Here is a 20,613-nt window from a genome sequence, read left to right as displayed (position 1 = left end):
GACTGAATTCCAAAGACACTAATCAGAAGGGGAAATACTGGTAAGTTTTAGTACATTAAAATCAGGAACAGCTATCAAAAGATACCATTAAGAGAGCAAAAAAATAAACCAAAAACTGTGAAAAGACATTTGTAATACATAGAATAAAGTACTTTCTCTTTTCTCTGTGTCCACATAACTTAGAACCCCAGATTGATAAGTCAGACTATGTAAAAATAAAAACATTTTACATGTCCCCCCGAAAACCATAAGCAGAGTCAAAAGATAAATTACAGGGCTTCCCTGGTGGCGCAGTGGTTGAGAGTCCGCCTGCCGATGCAGGGGACACGGGTTCGTGCCCTGGTCCAGGAGGATCCCACATGCCGCAGAGCAGCTGGGCCCGTGAGCCATGGCTGCTGAGCCTGCGCGTCCGGAGCCTGTGCTCCACAACGGGAGAGGCCACAGCACTGAGAGGCCCACGTACCGCAATAAAAAAAAAAAAAAAAAAGATAAATTGCAAATAGAGAAAAAACACTTGCAACTTACATCCTTGACAAAAAACTATTATGCCTATTATATAAAAAGTTCTTAAAATTGAAAAGAAAAAGGCCCAGATAGAAAAATTAGAAAAAGATAAGAGTAAGCAATTTAGTTGAAGAAATGAAAATGGCCCTTAAACACAGAACAAGAAATATATATCTAAACTACACTGAGATACCATTTCTCTTCTATCAAGATGACAAAAATTCCAAAGTTTGAAAACATATGATATTGAAGAGACTGTGGAGAAACAGTCATTCTCAGACATCCTGATGGGAATTCAAAATGGTACAGTCCCGGTGGAGAGAAATTTGGCAATATTTGGAAAAAGTACATATGTATTTACCTTTTGACCCAGCATTCTCAAAGACACTAACAAAACTATGAAACAACTCTACACAGATTATTCATTGGAGCACTGTTTGTGATATCAAAAAGTTGGAAAACAAACAAAATGTGCATCTATAGGGGACCAAACAGATTACGATACATCTTCTCAAGATAACACAATGCCACCATGAAAAGGAATAGGGAGAGCTCTACAAACTAATGTTGTTAGTCTCAGGATATACTGTAAATGAGAAAAGTTGCAGTACATAGTGTGCAACCTCTTAGGTAATTAAAAGGGAAGGATAGACACAGCTGTATTTGCTTATAACTGCAATAACAACAACAGAACCACTGGATGAAAAATAAAAAGTTAATCCATAAAGGCATGCAGAATTCAGAGTAGAAGGGACATGTATAGATGCAAGATTCTTTTATACTTTGTTACATAGTTTTGGTTTTGGAACCATATATATGATTTATGTATTAAAAACTTAAACCAAAAAGAAAAAAATTCCTAAAAATGAAAAAATAAGTAAATAAATAAACCTAGCTGTAAGTCAAGTTGGTGACACAAAACTATGTTTTTCTGTGTTTCAGAGACTTAAGAACACAGCATTTTGACTGTACTTCCATGGTTGAATATATTCTAAGGATACATAGAGCTAGAAAAAAATCCCAAGTTTCACACAACAGTCTTTTTATTAGAACTAATACTGATATTATTATTTTGTAACTGTTTTTTACATTTTATTGGATAAGGCAAATTTTTATGTTAGTGATATCAGGAAATGGAGTTTTTAGTGAAAAAGAAAAATGCAAGTAAAAAAAATTAAAGACGTTAAAACAAACTTTTCAAAAATTGAATTGGAAACATCTGTATAAGCTCATGATTCTTTTTATTTTCAAATAGACATATTTCCTAGCTCTATCCAGTGAAAAGGCCCAGAAGCAAAAATAACCCATTAGCAATAATCACTCCTAGCACCTAGACTGTGGTCTCTAAGAAGCCTTCCTCACTAAAAGGAACCAGGGATCCTTGGAGAAAAGAGTTGAGTTTTCTCCAAAAATTTACATGCAGCCACTTGCAATGCAATCACCTTGTCTTTGATTTCCCTCCTTTTGATTATGCTAATGACACATACTGAGAACCTAAAAGATCCCCATCAAGAAGATATTGAGGGACTTCCCTGGTGGCACAGTGGTTAAAAATCCGCCTGCCAACGCAGGGGACACGGGTTTGAGCCCTGGTCCGGGAAGATCCCACATGCCATGGAGCAACTAAGCCCGTGTGCCACAACAGCCTGCATGCTAAAGCCTGTGAGCCACAACTACTGAGCCCGTGCACCACAACTACTGAAGCCCTCACGCCTAGAGCCTGTGCTCCGCAACAAGAGAAGCCACCGCAATGAGAAGCCCACGCACCACAATGAAGAGTAGCCCCGCCTCGTGCACAGCAACGAAGACCCAATGCAGCCAAAAATTAATTAATTAATTAATTTTTTTTAAAAAAAGAAGATATTGAAGCAACTGTAGGAAGAACGAGGTTCTGCTCTGAGAATCATTCATTAAATGAACACTTGTTTACTCAACAACTATTATATGGCAGCCTCGGGGTGTGGACATAATGTTAAACAAGAGAGAATACCAGTCAGTATCAAACTATTGCAATACAGTGTGATACCTGCTACGAAAGGATGCTAGGGGAAACAGAGTCACCCCCCAGCATTGAGTCCAGAGAATGCTTCTGGAGGAAGTAATATCTGAAATAATACCAGAAAATGAGTAGAATTCAGGGACGCAAAAGAAGGGTTACAAAGGGAGCAACCTAGAGGGAAAGCGTTCTGGAAGGAACAGCATGTACAAAAGGGCTCATCTTCCATGTGCCTATATATGCAGGCCCTCCCTTGTCTGCTTTGTTTTCAAATAAGATGATTCGTAAAACACTGCTAGCACCTATATTAGGGCTACATGTATGGATCATCTTTACAACTGAAGAATTCCACAAAGATTTTTTTTTTTTTAAAGGTTCAGGTTCTGCACTTTCTCAATAAAACCTCTCTCAGAATTCAGCCTATCCCAGGTCAGACCAAGAACATGGCATTAAATTGCCTGGTGATATACTGAGGGTGGGAAAGTTTTTTTAATTGGGAAAGATTTAATATTCCCTCAGTTGTTAACACCCAATTTTGTAACTTGAGAGACTAAAGTAAATGAGATGGATAGAGTTAAACTTACTTTGCCTTAACCTGTGTCCCCAACTAAATTTTATATTACTCTTGAGTAGGGATCTTGCTTTGAATGCCCCTTACTATGCTTAGTAAAGACAGATTCTAAAATGTCTGTTGAACAAATGGATAAATTGTCCAGTACATTTTAAAGAAATATCACAGTTTCTGAAATGCCTAAGAGTTTCAAAAATTTTTCAGTCTCCTCCCCTTGCGACCCAGCTCAGTCTTAGGGGATGAGGGTAACTATGGAATGGAACAGTCTCCTTCTAAACTATACATGCAAGACAGACTCCAGAGCTCCCTGAGCTGCCCTATAGGACAGGCTCTGGTTGATGTGACCAAATCTAGGAGTATCATGCTGCTCAGCCTCTGCACCATCCTCTAGGGTCACAGTCACATAAACGAACAACACCTGCCCCACCACCACTACACACACACACACACACACACACGCTTGGAGGTGGGGCTGCAGTATGGTCAGATCACAAGCTTGAGAGTCAGATTGCCTGGACTTGTATCTTGACTTTGGCAGTTATTCCTCTTATGGCCATAGGCAAATTAGTTAATATCTTCCTGCTTCATTTCCTAATCTATGAAATAACTATAAGATAGGACTTACCTCATAGAGTTGATTGTTTCCTCATATTCACAAAATAATTATGTAGCTGGTTAAGTCTTCATCGCCTCCCAAAAAATTCTTCCATTGCCCAGAAAGAATTTAGATCCCACACCCAAATCAATCCAAACCTCAAGCCTTCTGGTGATTTTTTTCTTTCTACATACCAGGGACCTTCATATCTAATATATCTTGACAACACACTTTACAGGCCACACCTGGAACCTTGTTATCACCCAACTGATATCTCACACTTTTTAACCACAGACACTTAATACAGGCATATCTTGATTTATTGAACTTTGCTTTATTGCACTTTGCAGAGATTGCATTTTTTAAGTTATTTTTTTTAACGTGGACCAAGTTTAAAGTCTTTATTGAATTTGTTACAATATTGTTTCTGTTTTATGTTTTGGCTTTTTGGCCCCGAGCCATGTGGGATCTTAATTCGCTGACCAGGGATTGAACCCGCACCCCCTGCATTTGAAGGCGAAGTCTCAACTACTGGGCCACCAGGGAAGTCCAGATATTGCATTTTTTACAAATTGAAGGTTTGTGGCAACTCTGACTTGAGCAAGTCTATTGGTGCCATTTTTCCCACAGCATTTGCTCACTTTGTATCTCTGCGTCACATCTTGGTCATTCTTGCAATATTTAAAACTTTTTCATTATTATTTTATTGGTTATGGCAATATATGACCAGTGATCTTTATGTTACTCTTATAATTGTTTGGGAGAACCACAAACTGCACCCATATAAGACAATGGACTTAATTGATAAGTGTTGTGTGTGTTCCAACTGGTCCACCCACCAGCTATTCCCCTCTCTTCCTCTCCTCAGGCCTCTCTATTCTGAGACACAACAGTATTGAAATTAGGCCAATTAATAACGCCCCCCTGATCAGTCAGCAGCCATCAACGTCAGGGCAAGACCCCCTACCAGCCAAAAGATGACAACTCACTGAAGGCAAGATGATGGTTAGCACTTTTAGCAAGAAAGTCTGGAGCCGCACAGGCTCAGTGGCCATGGCTCACGGGCCCAGCCGCTCCGCGGCATGTGGAATCTTCCCGGACCGGGTCACGAACCCGCGTCCCCTGCATCGGCAGGAGGACTCTCAACCACTGCGCCACCAGGGAAGCCCAGAATAAAGTATTTTTTAATTAAGGTATGGACATTGTTTTTTTAGACATAATGCTATGGCACACTTAAGAGATGACAGTATAGTGTAAACATAACTTTCATATGGAGTGGGAAAACAATTCACGTGACTCACTTTAAGGCAGATATTCGCTTTGTTGCAATCTGGAATTAAATCTGTAATATCTCCAAGGTATGCCTGTACTCTCCCTCTCATTACACCTTGAATTCACTCACTAATCCAGTAAACAAAAATGTCTTGAAGCCTTTTATGTCCCAGGCACTGTTTCCTTGATTCTTTCATTTTCTTTCAACTCATAAGACTCCGCCTGGCCCCAATTTTCCTTTTCTTCCCAACATAGGTTCTGTAGCTAATTACTTGAACTGTTTTCTCCCCTAAATCCTCAAATTCATTGAAGATGTTTTTCTGTTTGAAGTCTCAGTTTCCTAGAAGGAAAGCATATTTTAATTCTTAATTTGTCCCTTGTACAGTTGCGTTTTTCTGAAGGTTAAAGAAATAATAAGCAAAATTGCTTCTCTAGATATCATACACTGCTGGAGATTACAAGTTAATTTGTATTCTCACCTTATACCACGTATCAAATGAATCTCAGGTTATTTATAGATTCAAACTTTTTTAAAAAAAATCTAACTATTACAACAAACACAGGTTATATAGTCCTTATGAACTCTTCTTTTTAAAATGTAGAAGACCAGCCTCAGTTAAACAAGGGATAAATGATGAAAAACTCTTACAAATAGAATGACAACAATTACTGAATCCACTAAACTATAGTACTGACCAAAACCAAAACAAAACTAGGGAGATTATGGTGGAAAACCATAAATGTTGTGTGTTCTGACACACAGATATTATAAACTCTGATAACACAGAAATGTTATAAATAACAAAAGATGGTGGAGGGCAGGTGGAGAGATTTCTTTATCATTTTCAGCCTGGTATTTAAAGATACTTTTTAAAGCTAATAAGTACACACACATATATATACATAAATATTAAAAATATGTGTTTTAATAAACAAGTTATACATAATACAATTATATATTTATTACATATAGTACTTATATATACTATAGTATAATATGCTATACATTATAGATAATATATATTATATATAATATATAGTACTATATATATATCATAGTATATATAGAATATTCTGTATATAGTTATACATATAATACATATAACTTTATTAAAACACACACTTTTAAGGAAATAGGGTGAACACAAAGATAAATAATTTAAAGAACAAAAATACAGTAGTGGAGAGGAGGAAATTGGGGCAAGACAGTGTAAATAATTTTGGTCACTGCTTATGGTAGGGAGTCAACAGATATTGCTGAAAAAAGAATATTAAATGTGTTATGTAAATCTATTGCACATATTTGTTATATTATGTAAAGATAATTACGAGAACGAAAACACAAACCTGGACTTCCTGCTGGTCCAGTGGTTAATACTCTGCGCTTCCACTTCAGGGGGCATGAGTTCCATCCCTGGTCAGGGAACTAAGATCCCACATGCTGCGTGGTGTGGTCAAAAGAAAAAACCCACAAACCTTTCCATATTTTAGAACATACACATTAAAAAATGTCCTTAAATTTCAACCCAGTAATTCCACTTCCGAGTAAATGTACAAGGTTATTAATTTCCATATTAGCAGAAAATGGGGAAAATCTGTACGTCCACCAACAGGTGACTGTTAAAGAATGATACATCCATTCAATGAAATACTTTGTGTCCATCTTAATGGATGACTGAAGCAGCTCAGTATGTGCTAAAATGAAGAGATATTCAGAATATATCCTTACATTAAAAAGCAAGGCACAGAACAATGCATATAATGTTACGTAAAAAGAATTTTTACGTAAAAAGATTTACGTAAAAAGAAAAGAGAATATATGTAGTGTGTGTGTGTATGTGCACACACGTGTATATATACATAGGCTCTGGAAAGATATTTATAAAAGAGATAAGAGTGATTAATCCTGGGAGGAAAACTGTGTGGCAGGAGACAGGAATGAAAGAGGGAGGCTCCTTCCATACTTCTTTCCATTTTGTATCTTTTTAATTCTGTACCTTGTTTATGCGGTACCTACCAAAAAAACTTGACATTTCACTATTAAAAATGTTTATTTTTTATTATGATTTTTCCTTTCATTTTATTAGGACACATAGTGAAATATTTCTTAATATTTAATTCTTTCAATGTACTGTTGTAACCACTTCTTAATCAAAAGAATTCTTTTAATATCTTTAAATATTTTTTAATGGGCTTTAATAGCCTATGGAATAGTAGTGGAATAGTAATGGAACAACTGACACATAGGTTTTACCAAAAGCTTTCTGCACTTTAATTATGGAAATTCCTGGACTGGACTCTTTGGTGGTAAAATATTAATAAAGATATAAATCCAACCTTAAGGTTAACAGAGACAGGCTCAGCTGTGTACACAGAATATGTCTCAGTCTTTGTCATTTCAAGTTTGGTGTGAATAAGAGATGCCTCCCTTATGCATCACAGAAATACCTTCAAAATGGTCTTACACCATGAAGTACCACTGGATCCAGCAGTTTCACCAACAGAGACTGAGCTGAGAATAAAGGGGATCAAGGAGAAACTAGACCAGCTGATCCCACCCAGACCCTTCACCCACGTGAGCTCCACCACCAGCGCCACACACAGCAAAGCCACCCTCCTCAGCCCTCGAGACACATACTGCAGGGGGGATCAGCTAGACGTCCTGCTGGAGGTGAGGAACCACTTGGGACGCAGGAAGGAATATGGCGGGGATTTCCTGAGGGCCAGGATGTCCTCCTCAGCCCTGAAGGCAGGCGCTTCGGGAAAGGTGACAGACTTCAACAATGGCACCTACCTTGTCAGCTTCACCCTGTTCTGGGAGGGCCGGGTGTCTCTGTCTGTCCTGCTCATCCTCCCCAGTGAAGGGGTGTTGGCTCTCTGGAGGGCAAGGAACCAAGGCTATGACAGGGTGATCTTCACAGGCCAGTTTGCCAATGGCACCTCCCATGTCAATACTGATTGCGCCCTGGTTTTAAATTCAAGTGCTGAACTGTGTGAGAACCTGGATACTCGTGTCCAAGAAGCCTTTTACTAAAGTCTACAAATAATAAATGTTGGAGAGGGTGTGGAGAAAAGGGAACCCTCCCGCAATGTTGGTGGGAATGTAAATTAGTACAGCCACTATGGAAAACAGTATGTAGGTTCCTCAGAGTTGCCATATGATACAGCAATCCCACTCTGGGCATACACCCAGACAAAACTATAATTCAAAAAGATACGTGCACCTCAATGTTCATAGCAGCACTATTTACAATAGCCAAGACATGGAAACAATCAACAGATGAATGGATAAAGAAGATGTGGTATACACACACACACACACACACACACACACACACACACACACACACTGGAATATTAGCCACAAAAAAGAACAAAATAATTCCATTTGCAGCAACATGGATGGAACTAGAGATTATCATACTAAGTGAAGTAAATCAGAAAGAGAAAGACAAATACGATATGATATCATTTATATGTGGAATCTAAAATATGACACAAATGAACCTTTATGAAACAGAAACAGACTCACAGACATAGACAATAGACTTGTGGTTGCCAAGGGTAGTGGGTGGGGAAGGGATGGAGTGGGAGTCTGGGATTAACAGATGCAAACTATTCTATATGGAATGGATAAACAACAAGGTCCTACTGTATAGCACAGGGAACTATATCCAATATCCTGTGATAAACCATAATGGAAAAGAATATGAAAAAGAATATATATGTATATGTATAACTGAATCACCTTGCTGTATAGCTGAAATTAACACAACATTGTAAATCAACTGTACTTCAACAAAATTTTGTTAAAAAAGAAGTCTTTTACTATGAGGCCTCAACACATGCTCTGTGAGGCCCTGATCATGTGACCACCAGAGACTCAGTCAAGAAGGGCAGAGACTTTTACATAGCGCAAGCAAGCTTTCACACTAATGTGCATTGAGACATTCTCCTATAGCAACCACTCCAGTCCTTTTCATTAACAGTGAGCGCTGCACTCTCAGTGTTCAAATACCTGTGGGCTATCAGCGTTATTCTCCTAAAGGCCACAGTTCTGTCAGGTGATTTTCTCCATTACAGGTGGTTCAGGCCTGGGGATGGATAGTTCCCTGCCCTTGTAGGCCCCAAAGTACTGCATCATCCCGTGTTGGTTTCCTTAAATCTCGCCTTTATTAAACTCTCCTGGGTCACCAAGTTTGCGCCTGTCATGTTTCCTCCTGGGCTCCTGAATGAGCCAGAGGAAACTTCATGTGCAAATTTACTAAAAGGGCGTTTACAAAATTGAAAGAAGGTAATGAGGCTGGGAGTTAGACAAGGAGGAAGATGATGAAAGATGAGGAGGGAAGGTGGCCGGGGCCAGCCATATCATGAAGAATCTGTTAAAGGAGTTTGGATTTTATTTCAAGTGAAATAGGAAGATATCAAAGTGTTCCATGCAGGAAGATAGTCTTCTTTCTTATTAATCTGTTTATTAAACTAATACATATGCGTGGTCCAAGACATCAAATTGAGCTCACTGCAGCATCAATTGTACCAAAACCCAGCAGTTTCTACCACACTCTCCCCATCCCCCCATACAATCAGTCTGAATTATTTTAACTGTTTTAAACATTATTTACCACCATATTTTTTAGCTATTATGCTTATGTAGCTTGATCAACTTAATTTTCTAAACAAATCTCGACTTTATGAACAATCGACTCAATTTTCTGAATAAATCTCAATTTTCTGAACAAATCAGGGATTTTCTCAGGTAAAAGAAGCCCAGAGGCAAAGCAGGGATGGCACACGACCCAATATGCCATCAAGACCCATCTGAGACCTTTCTGCTCTAACTCCCCTCATTAGCACATGACTTTCTCTCTCATCCTTGTCACCTCAGTGTCTCAAGATGGATGCTGCACCTCCAGCAATTCAACTGTATTCCAGGCAAGAAGAGGAAGGGCAAAGGACACATTTCAGCTGCATCTGCCACCCAAAGACTTCTGATCATGTGTCACATGTATCACTGGCTAGACTGATATAAAATGACCACTCTTACTGACAAGAAAGGCAAGGAAATAAAATTTTTTTGCTAAGCATGTTGCTACCGTATGTTCTGTTAGGAGAAGAATGGACCCCAGGTAGGTCTCTAGCAGTGTTTGTAACACTGCTATGTCTTCCTTTTGCCATTTTGGCATTTTATATCAATTCCCTAGGTTGGTTGTAAAAGATTTCGCTCTCTTACATCACACTTGCACCACATTTTCCTTTACTACTTTCTCTAACTATACACAAGGGCTTTACTAAGTTAACTTAATAGTGTTTTGCATTGCTAATTAAATTTTGCTATCTGCTGAGCCAAGTAGTACACCTTCCTTACCCTCTCCAAAAAAACACAAATTTTTTGGTTTTACTGGAATTTCATTTGCTTTGTTTTCTATGTATTTATCTTTAATTTGTCCACATCCCCCATCATAACTGTCAAAATTCTTCCATTCTTATTTTCCAAAACATTGACGGCATCAGATAAGGTTTCAAGTCTATCTTTATCCCTGCAGAATTCTTGCCCGGAGCCTTTTGCCACCTATTCTGGTTGGGAATGACTGCTTTCCACCTGCTATACAAGGAAGAAAATGACCTAGGAACTCCTCACCACTTCCCTGTACAGCATCTCCAGTCTCCTGAGTTTACTGCTCATTTGGCTTAAGCATATCTTTCAAAAACTTTCTTAGAAAAGAAAAATTTAATTTTTACTTCTTGCTTATCTAAAATTATCTTTATTCTACCTTGGCACTTTTTGGAAAGTTTGGTTGGGTTTAGATTTCTGAGTTGATTAATGATTCTCCTTCAGAATTTTAAAGTCCATTATTTTTCAGTTTTCTCTAACTACAGAGTTTGGTGCCATTATGATTCCTAATACTTGCTATGTCATCTGTTTTTCTCCTCATCTCTTTTCTTCAAATCATCTCTATACCCTGGTGTTGTGATTATTCAATTTAAGGTGGGTAGGAGTAGGGATTTTTTTCATTTATTGTGCTGGACACACCCTAGAACTTTTCAAACTGGAGGCTACTACTCTTAATTTCAGAAATATTATATTTTCCTGGTATTTTCTCTATTTTCTCCTTCTGGAATTCCTAATAGTCTATTGTATCTCCTGGATTTACCTTGTAAACTTAAGTTTTCTACTGTATACCACTGTATCTTTTGCTATATTTTCTGCCAGATTTTCTTGATCTTATCTTTTGGCACTTCTGTTGTTGATTTTTTTTTTTCAGTCACTATATTTCTTTTCATTTTAGAGCTCTTAATTGTTCTCTGGTTATACTTTTTCACAGCATCCCATTATTTCCTGGATGCAATATTTTCTCTTACATGACGAAAACATTCAGATTATTATTATGATGATACATTTTTTGAAATTTTATTTTATTCTTTACATTGTCCCTGTTGCTTCTGGATTTCTTTTATCTGTGTGATTATTTAGTCTCTCTTTCAAGTAGGAGGTATTCATCAAATACCTGAAATCCTTAGATGTCTGCTCATATCTTTTCATTGGGCACTTGAAAATCAACATGGATGCTCTATGTACATGGATGGGGCTGGTCAACAGGAACATCTCACTGTGCAGTGATAAGGTGGCAAAAGGCCTATTCAGTGGACTACACACACACACACACACACACACACACACACACACACACACACACACCAGTACCTGGAAGCTTTTCTCTTGGCCCGTCCAATTTCTCAAGAGAAAAACATCCCCTAATCTCTGAGGAGTCCAGCTCCTGTCCAAAATCCTATGTATGATCTTTCAGGCCTGACCACAGGTAACTGCAAAGGCTTTATCTGACAGGTCTCATGGGGAAAGCTGTCCCACTTCCCACACCAGACCTAGTACACAGCCAGTGTTTGGTAGCTTCTGGAGGTAGTTACAGTCAAGGACTCAGACTTCCAGCCATGCTCTTTTGCATATCTTCACTTAGAAAGGTGCCTGACAAATAGTGAGCACCCAATAATATTAGCTGAACAAATGAAATGTCTGCAAACTGGCAGGCACCGTGCTAGGCACTGGGGATACAGTGATTGTACCAGCACCTGGCCTCATGGAGCCTATATTCTAGAGGAGGAATCTGAGGCTAACAGAGGGACCCTAAGCTCATCTGGATGTGTGGTAGGGGGAAGGGCAGTCATGGAAGCCTTCCTTGAGAAAGCAGTATTTGAGTTGACATATAAAAGTTGGGAAGGTGATAGAGATAGGGATGGGGCAGAGAAAAAGAAAAGCATCTGAAAATCCATGAGGAAGGGTAAAGCATGGTGTGGCCATATCATAGTGCTGTATTATGGGAGAGAGTGATGTGAAATGGAGCTGGAGATATTGGGGCGGGGGGGGGGGGGGGGGGAGGGCAGGCGGCAGTGTGGAATGAAAGCCACACCAAAGATTTTGGTCTATTGTAAGGAGATAGTAGACCATTGAAGGGGGTTTTTGTGTAGGGAAATGGGGGAGGGGAACATAATCAGATTAGCTTTAAAAAAAAAGATCAATCTAGCTGCAAATTGGATGACAGGTTATAGTGGGTCAAGAGTATTTGTGATTTGGGATAGAAGAAAAATGTTCTACAGTTAGGTTTTAGAGATGGCTGCATATACTAAAAACTACTGAATTGTACACTTTAAATGGGTAAATATATGCTATGTGAATTATATCACAATAAAGCTGGTTTGTTGGGGTAATTTTTTTTTTTAAGTAAAGGAGGAAACAAGTTTTCAGGCTATTCCTATAACCTGGATGATAGGATGATAATATAAGCCAGGGTGACACTGGCAGAAATAAAGAGGAGTAGGGAGATTCAGAAGATATTTAGTAGGCAAAATAAAAATGGACTTGTTTAATGGAGATGTTGACCGAAAAAAAATGCACAACCTAAAAGTTGAGAATTATGTTTTATTTGATGGACAAAACTGAGGACTGAAGCTTGGAAGACAGTCTCTCAGATAGCTCTGAGGGACAGCTCCAAAGAGGTAAGGAAGGAGCAAGGATACATAGGGGTTTTTGCAACAAAAACCAGGTAGTTGGAACATCAAAAGATTACTGTTGATTAAAGAAAACCAGACATCTCAAGTTAATAACTTTAGTGAGCTTTTTTGTGTATGGGAAGATGCAAGAGTCTGGGCTATTCAAATCATTCCTTTTATATGCACCTTAACCATCTAGGTAGGGCCAGTGCCCTGCTTTCCATCCTGACTTCCCTCAGGGCGCACAGTAGGGGGTGGCTGCAGTGGCCTAGGGCTTTGTTTACTGATATGGCAGGCAACATTTTTCATCCACAGAAAGGAGAGAACAAGAATATATTTCTAACCCTCACATATACTGTCAAATGATTTTTGACAAGGGTGCCAAGACAATTTAATGGATAAAGGACAGACTTTTCAACAAAAAGTATTGAAAAACCTGGATTCCGTATGCAAAAAGAATGAAGTTTGATCCTTACCTTAGACCATGGAAAAAAATAAATTCAAAATGGATCAAAGGCCTAAATTTAAGACCTAAAACTATAAAACTCTTAGAAGAAAACAAGGAAAGCTTTATGACATTGGATTTGGCAATGATGTCTTGGATATAACACCCAAAGCACAGGCAACAAAAGCAAAATTAGGTAAATTTGACTACATCAGAATTTAAAACTTCTGTGCATCAAAAGACACAATCAACAGAGTGAAAAAGCAACCTATGGAATGGAAGAAAATAATTGCAAATTAAATACCTGATAAGGAGCTAATATTCAGAATGTATTAAAGAACTTCTACAACTCAACAACACAAATCCAAACAACCTGATTTTTTAAATGGGCAAAGGACTTGAAAAGACATCTCTCCAAAAAAGATATACAAATGGCCAACAAGCAAAGAAAAGATGCTCAATATCACTAATCATTAAAGAAATGATTTAAATGACTAATCATTTAAAGAAATGTAAGTCAAAACCACAATGAGATATCATCTCACACCCATTAGGGTGGCTGCTATAGAAAATTTTTAAAAACAGAAAATAACAAATGCTCACGAGGAGGTGGAAAAATTGGAACCCTTGTGCACTATTGGTGGGAATGTAAAATGGTGTGGCCACCATAGAAAACAGTATGGCAGTTCCTCAAAGAATTAAAAATAGAATCACCAAATGACCTAGCAATACCACTTCTAAGTAAATATCCCCAAAAGAATTAAAAGCAGAGTGTCAAAGAGAATTTGCACACCCATGGTCATAATAGCTTTACCATACCAGCCAAGAGGTGAAAGCAAACCAAATGTCAATCAACAGACGAATGGATACACAAAATGTGATTGATACACACACACACACACACACACACACACACACACACACAGAGGAATATTATTCAGTCTTGAAAAGGAAGGAAATTCTGACACATGCTATAACATGGATGAACCTTGAAGACATTACGCTAAGTAAAATAAGCCAGTCACAAAAAGACAAATGCTGTATGATTTTACTTATATGAAGTATCCAGAGTAATCAAACTCATATAAACAGAAAGTGGAATGGTAGTTGCCAGGGGCTGGGAGGAATAGAATGGGGAATAGTTATTAATGCACATAGAGTTTCAGTTTTGCAAGACGAAAAAGTTCTGAAGATTGGTTGTACAACAATGTGAATATACTTAACATTATTAAGCTGTACACTTAAAAACAGTTAAGATGATAAATTTTACGTTTATATGTATTTTACTGCATTTTAAAATATATATATACTTTTATTTCTTCTAACACAGTAGAGACAATGTAATCTAAAAATACATCTGCTAGGACTTCCCTGGTGGCGCAGTGGTTAAGAATCCGCCTGCCAATGCAAGGGACGTAGGTTCAAGCCCTGGTCCAGGAAGATCCCACATGCCGTGGAGCACATGTGCACCACAACTACTGAAGCCTACACAGCTAGAGCCGGTGCTCCGCCACAGGAGAAGCCACTTCAGTGAGAAGCCCGCACACCGCGACGAAGAGTGGCCCCCACTCGCTGCAACTAGAGAAAGCCTGCGTGCAGCAATGAAGACCCAAGGCAGCCTAATTAATTAATTAATTAATTAACTAATTAAAAATACATCTGCTCAAAATACCCAGAAATTCTAGGTGATTTATAACATCTTTTTCAAATGAATAATCTTATAAAATCCCATAGAATTTCATATCATATATAACCTGGCAATTACCAAATTTATATATATAATGTGGACATTTCCTCTCATGTGTCCCACCATCTTAAATTCAACTGTCAATCTACATCTCCATTTGTATGGCTTAACAGACATCTCAAGCTTATGATCTAAATGTCCAAAACCAAATTCTTGATTTTCCTCCACCAAACTGTTCTATCCAGTCTTCCTCATCTCAGCAAATAGCAATACATTTCTTGCCAGTTGTCTAAGTCTAAAACCCTTGAAGTCTCTCCCATATATTCAATATTCAGTTTATTATCAAATCCTATTTTCTCCACCTTCAAACCATACCCAGAATTTTACCACTTCTCACCACCTCCACCATAACCACCCAAGTGTACACCATCATCACCTCTCACCCACAATACTGCAATAGCCTTCAACTTTGTCTCCCTACTTCCATCCTTGGGCCCCATAGTCTATTTTCTAACTGCAACCAGACAAATCCATTTAAAATACAAATTAGATCACATTTGTGCATGTCATATCTTTGCTCAAAACCCTCCAATGATTTTTCATCTCACTGAGAGTATAAGCAAAAAATCTTGTCCTGACTCACAAGGCCTTACATGTTCTTGCCTCTCATTACCTCTCTGGCTTCATATCCTGCCATCATTGTCCCTCATTCATTACCCTCCAGCCTCACTGGCTTTCTTATTTTCACTCAGACAGGAAGAAAGGGGCCTGAAATCCCTGCATAAGCCTAAACCTTCAAATGGCTACTCTCAGAGAAAAGGAGAACTGGAAAAAAATATACCCAGGAAAGATGACAAAGAAGTTTGTCTGTCTTGTCCTAGATTCTGATAGAAAAAGGGAAGTCTCCCTTTATGAGTTAGTAAGCACAGACCTGCCTCGATAAAGATCTGAAATTCTAATCCATACTACCTGTTCAATTCAGGAAACCTCAATCCAATAACTAAGTAAATAAATAAGCAAGTAAGCTGGGGCTAATTCCCTAGGGGAACTTGACAGAAACAAATACAAACTCTTTCTGAATTCACACACTCAAACCAAACCACACATAATTCCCATGGTAAATCTCACCAACCATAGTATGATTCACAATCCAGATTTACAACAACACAAGAAAACCATCTAGGGGACTTCCCTGGTGGCACAATGGTTAAGACTCTGCACTCCCGATGCAGGGGGCCCAGGTTCGATCCCTGGTCAGGGAACTAGATCCCACATGCATGCTGCAACTAAGAGTTCACATGCCACAACTAAGGAGCACGGAAGCTGGGCTCCTTTTTTAATAGTCTCACCAATATAATGAGATCGTAAGTCTCTCCAAAAGCCTTCCCTCTGGTCCTGAACTGTAATGCACTTCATTTGACAGCTCTCTTGGCTTTCTTGGAGCTTCCCTGATCCATTAGCCCTGGAATAGATAAGGCACCTGCCTCCATGCCCCAAACAGTTCTCCCTAAAACTTTAAGTCACCATACTTGAACAGCAAAACAGTCATCCAGAATCCAATTGTTTCCTACATAAAAAATCTCTTAACTACACCACAACAATAATAGATATTACGTCCTCCCAAATTAAAAAGAATGTCATTCAAAGATGATGTGAGGTTCATGTTCATTTCAATGCCTGAAGAAGTAACAGGCTAATTTTCTGTTTCCCTTTTTTGAAGGTCTAGTCTATACACTGAAATAATGGAACAGATTGAACCCACTGAGGTCTCAGCATGTAACTATAAGTCTGCTCTTTGTTGTAAGAGGTGGTGCTTAGGGCAATGGTTCTCAAATTGACTGGACGTCTTAGAATCACCTGGAGGGCTTTTTAAAAAGAGATATTCTCCAGTTTTTACACTGAAAATTAGGTCTGGAATAGGGTCCCCAAATCTATTCTTGTTTGTTAACTCCCTGTGTAACACTGCTAAATTTTAGAACTACTGCTTTAGAGGATGACATTATTACTCGGCCTCAGTCCTGATCTGGCTCCAACATAATGGTCTTCAGGGTCATAAGTTAGAGTTGTTGTTAAAGATGGCAGCATATTCCTAAGCAATTCATGGGTCAAAGAGAATACCAAACCTGCAACTACAGAAACAGTCTAGAAAGTCTAGAAATAGACCTACAAGATACATTCAACTGATTTTCTTTCTTTTTTAATCTAATTTATTTTATTTATTTTTGGCTGCATTGGTTCTTCGTTGCTGCTCACAGGCTTTCTCTAGTTGCAGCGAGTGGGGGCTTCTCTTCGTTGCGGTGCGCCGGCTTCTCACTGAGGTGGCTTCTCTTGTTGTGGAGCTCAGGCTCTAGGTGCGCAGGCTTCAGTAGTTTTGGCTCACAGGCTCAGTAGTTATGGCTCGTGGGCTCTAGAGCGCAAGCTCAGTAGTTGTGGCGTACGGGCTTAGTTGCTCTGCGGCACGTGGGATCTTCCCAGACCAGGGCTCGAGCCCATGTCCCCTGCATTGGCAGGCGGATTCTTAACCACTGCGCCACCAGGGAAATTCTCAACTGATTTTCAACAAAGGCACCAAGATAATTCAATAGGAAGTGGATAGTTTTTTCTACAAATGGTGTTGGAACAACCAAAGAGCTACTGGGTAAAAAATAATGAATCCTGACTCTACACTTCATCCCAAAAGTTAACTGGAATGAATGATAGGATCAAAAAAAGCTAAAACTGTAAAGCTTCTACATGAAAATATAGAATATATTTGCAATATTCAGGTAGGTAAAAATTTCTTAAATGAAACACAAAAAACAATAACCATAAAAGAAAAAAAATTACAAGAAGGGAATTCATTAAAATTAAAACCTCCTATTCTTCAGAAGACACTGCAAAGAAAAGATAAACCACAGACTAGAAGAAAATATTTAGAATCATAAATCTGACAAAGAACTTATATCCAGAACATATTAATATAAAGAATTCCTACAACTCAAATAACTAAAAGACAACCCAATTTAAAAATAGTCAAAAGGCTTGAACACTTAACAAAAAAAGCTATATAAATGGCCAAGAAGAAGCACACGAAAAGATGCCTAATATCATTAGACAACAGAGAAATACAAATTAAAACCACAATGAGATTCTATTTTATACCCCCCAAAATGACTAAAATGAAAGACTGACAATACCAATTATTAGTAAGGATGTGAACAACTGGAGTCTCATGCATTTCCAGATGGAGTCTGTAATGGTACAACTACTGGAAAAAGACTGGCACTTTCTTTAAAATTAAGCATACATCTACCCCTTGGGCCAGCAATGCCATTAAGTATTTACCCAAAAGAAATGAAAACATATCCACAAAAAGACTTTTACAGGAATGTCCAGGCAGCTTTATTCATTATAGTCCAACATTGGAAACACCTCAAAAGTCCATCCAGAGGACATAGGACAAACTGTGGTACAAACGATACAATTTTTAAAACTCAGTAATTTTAAAACTCAGCAGTTTAAAAAAAATGTGCCGCTAATACAAGCAACAATATGGATTAACCTAAAAGTCATTATGCTGAGGGAAAGTACTCAGACACAGAGAGTACTACTGTATGATTTCATTCATATGAAGTTCGAGAATCAAAAAATGACTCTGGTGATAGAAATCCAAACAGTGGTTGCCCAGTGGGGGACTGATTGGAAGCAGGCAGAAGGAAAGCTCAAGGGAGGGACTCTGCATCTTGCTTGGTGTGTTGGTTACACAGACTTGTCAAAACTCAACAAACGGTACAATTAAGAAATGCATTTCACTGTACATAAATTTTACTTCAATAAAAAACTTATCAAATTGTACTATTCAAATATGTGCATTTCAATGTTTGTAAATTATACTCAATTTTTACAAAAGTTAAAAATAAGTGCAGCTATAGAACATTACACCTATAAAAGCAACAACATCTACAAATCAAAATTGATATGGTGAGGACAACTACATTCAGAAGAAATCTCACAGCCTTAAATATATTTATTTTTAAAAACAGAAAATGAAAATAAATTGGAAAAAATGTCAAAAAAGAAGAGAAACCTGAGAGATAAAGAGAAATGCATTAATAATGATGTAAAAATAATGATGTAGAAATTATCAGAAAACAAAAATAGATATGATAAATAAATCCGAGAAATAATTTCTTTGAAAATATCAATAAAATAGACAAAGCTTACAGATTTAGACAACAGAAAATATATGCAAATCATTAAAAATGAGAATCAGGCTTTATTCACAGATATACAAGTACCCAGTAATGCTATAAGAAATTTAAATGCACCACTCTAAGCTAAAAATTCCAAAAATAAGGATGAAACACACGATTTTCTAAAAAACACATAACCTTCCAGAAATGATTTGAGAAACTAGTCCATGTGGATACCAATAACCGTGGAAGAAATGGAAAATTTTGCCTAGGGAATAACTCCAAATGCAGTACCATGTCTAGACAACTTTACTAGTGAGTTCTAGCACAGCTTCAGGGAAAGATAATTCACATATCACTTAAAGTGTTCCAGAGTACAGAGAAAGATGGCACACTGCCCAATTCATTTTCCCAAACCAGCAATACTCTAATCCCCAAGTCCAACAAATAGAGCACAAAAATGTAAATCACAAACTAATCTCCCTATATAACATGCTAATCCAGTAGCATGTAAAATATACCAGCCAGTTAATTAGTCACTTCAGTACCTCAGAAGATTAAAAATAGTTCTTTTAATAAATGCAAAGATTAAAAAATAAATACAAAAGCTTCCTGACAATAGAGGAAAACCTCCTTAATCAATTAGAGAATAATTATTGTATAGAGATAGCCAATATTAGAGTTAATGATGAAATACTAGAGCCCATTCCCATTAAATTTAGCAACAAGAGCAGTGTGCTGGTTATTATTTAGCACTTTCCTGGAAGTTCTAGCCAATGCAATAAAGGACAGAAGAATTCTTTTAATTGGTAAATTTTAGAAACATGGGGACAAATTACTCTCTATTTTCAGATCATGCTTCTTTAAATGGAAAACCTAAGTAAATCAAATGAAAATTGACTAGTAGAAGTCATTAAGGTAATTAGTTTAAAATTAGTTTAAAATATACAAAAGTCTAGAGAGCTTCAAGATAGGGGAGGAGTAAGACATGGAGATCACCTTCCTCCCCACAAATACATCAGAAATACATTTACATGTGGAACAGCTCCTACAGGACACCTACTAAACGCTGGCAGAAAACCTCAGACTTTCTAAAAGGCAAGAAACTCTCCACGTACCTGGCCGAGTGGCTGACAGGGTCTTGGTGCTCCGGCCAGGTGTCAGGCCTGAGCCTCCAAGGTGGGAGAGCCAAGTACAGGACACTGGTCCACAAGAGACCTCCAGGCCCCATGTAATATCAAACAGCAAAAGCTCTCCCAGAGATCTCCATCTCAACGCTAAGACCCAGCTCTACTCAAGAACCAGCAAGCTACAGTGCTGGACACCCTATGCCAAACAACTAGCAAGACAGGAACACAACCCTACCC

General features: G+C 38.1%; 1 protein-coding gene across 1 annotated transcript; it reads left to right on the top strand.

Annotated features, from left to right (window-relative positions):
* Positions 1–7,393: 7,393 nt before the first annotated feature.
* LOC132526548 (NXPE family member 2-like) lies at positions 7,394–7,972 on the top strand. The gene has a single exon (XM_060160889.1). The coding sequence runs from the start codon at positions 7,394–7,396 to the stop codon at positions 7,970–7,972; it is 579 nt and encodes a 192-aa protein (XP_060016872.1).
* The last annotated feature ends 12,641 nt before the right edge of the window (positions 7,973–20,613 follow it).

Source organism: Lagenorhynchus albirostris, chromosome 9 (genome assembly GCF_949774975.1).
Source record: "Lagenorhynchus albirostris chromosome 9, mLagAlb1.1, whole genome shotgun sequence".
Taxonomy (NCBI): domain Eukaryota; kingdom Metazoa; phylum Chordata; class Mammalia; order Artiodactyla; family Delphinidae; genus Lagenorhynchus; species Lagenorhynchus albirostris.
This window is presented reverse-complemented; position numbering and strand designations above follow the sequence as displayed.

Excerpts from the sequence above, each read along its gene's own strand:
- LOC132526548 (XM_060160889.1), top strand. The coding sequence starts at position 7,394 with ATGGTCTTACACCATGAAGTACCACTGGATCCAGCAGTTTCACCAACA.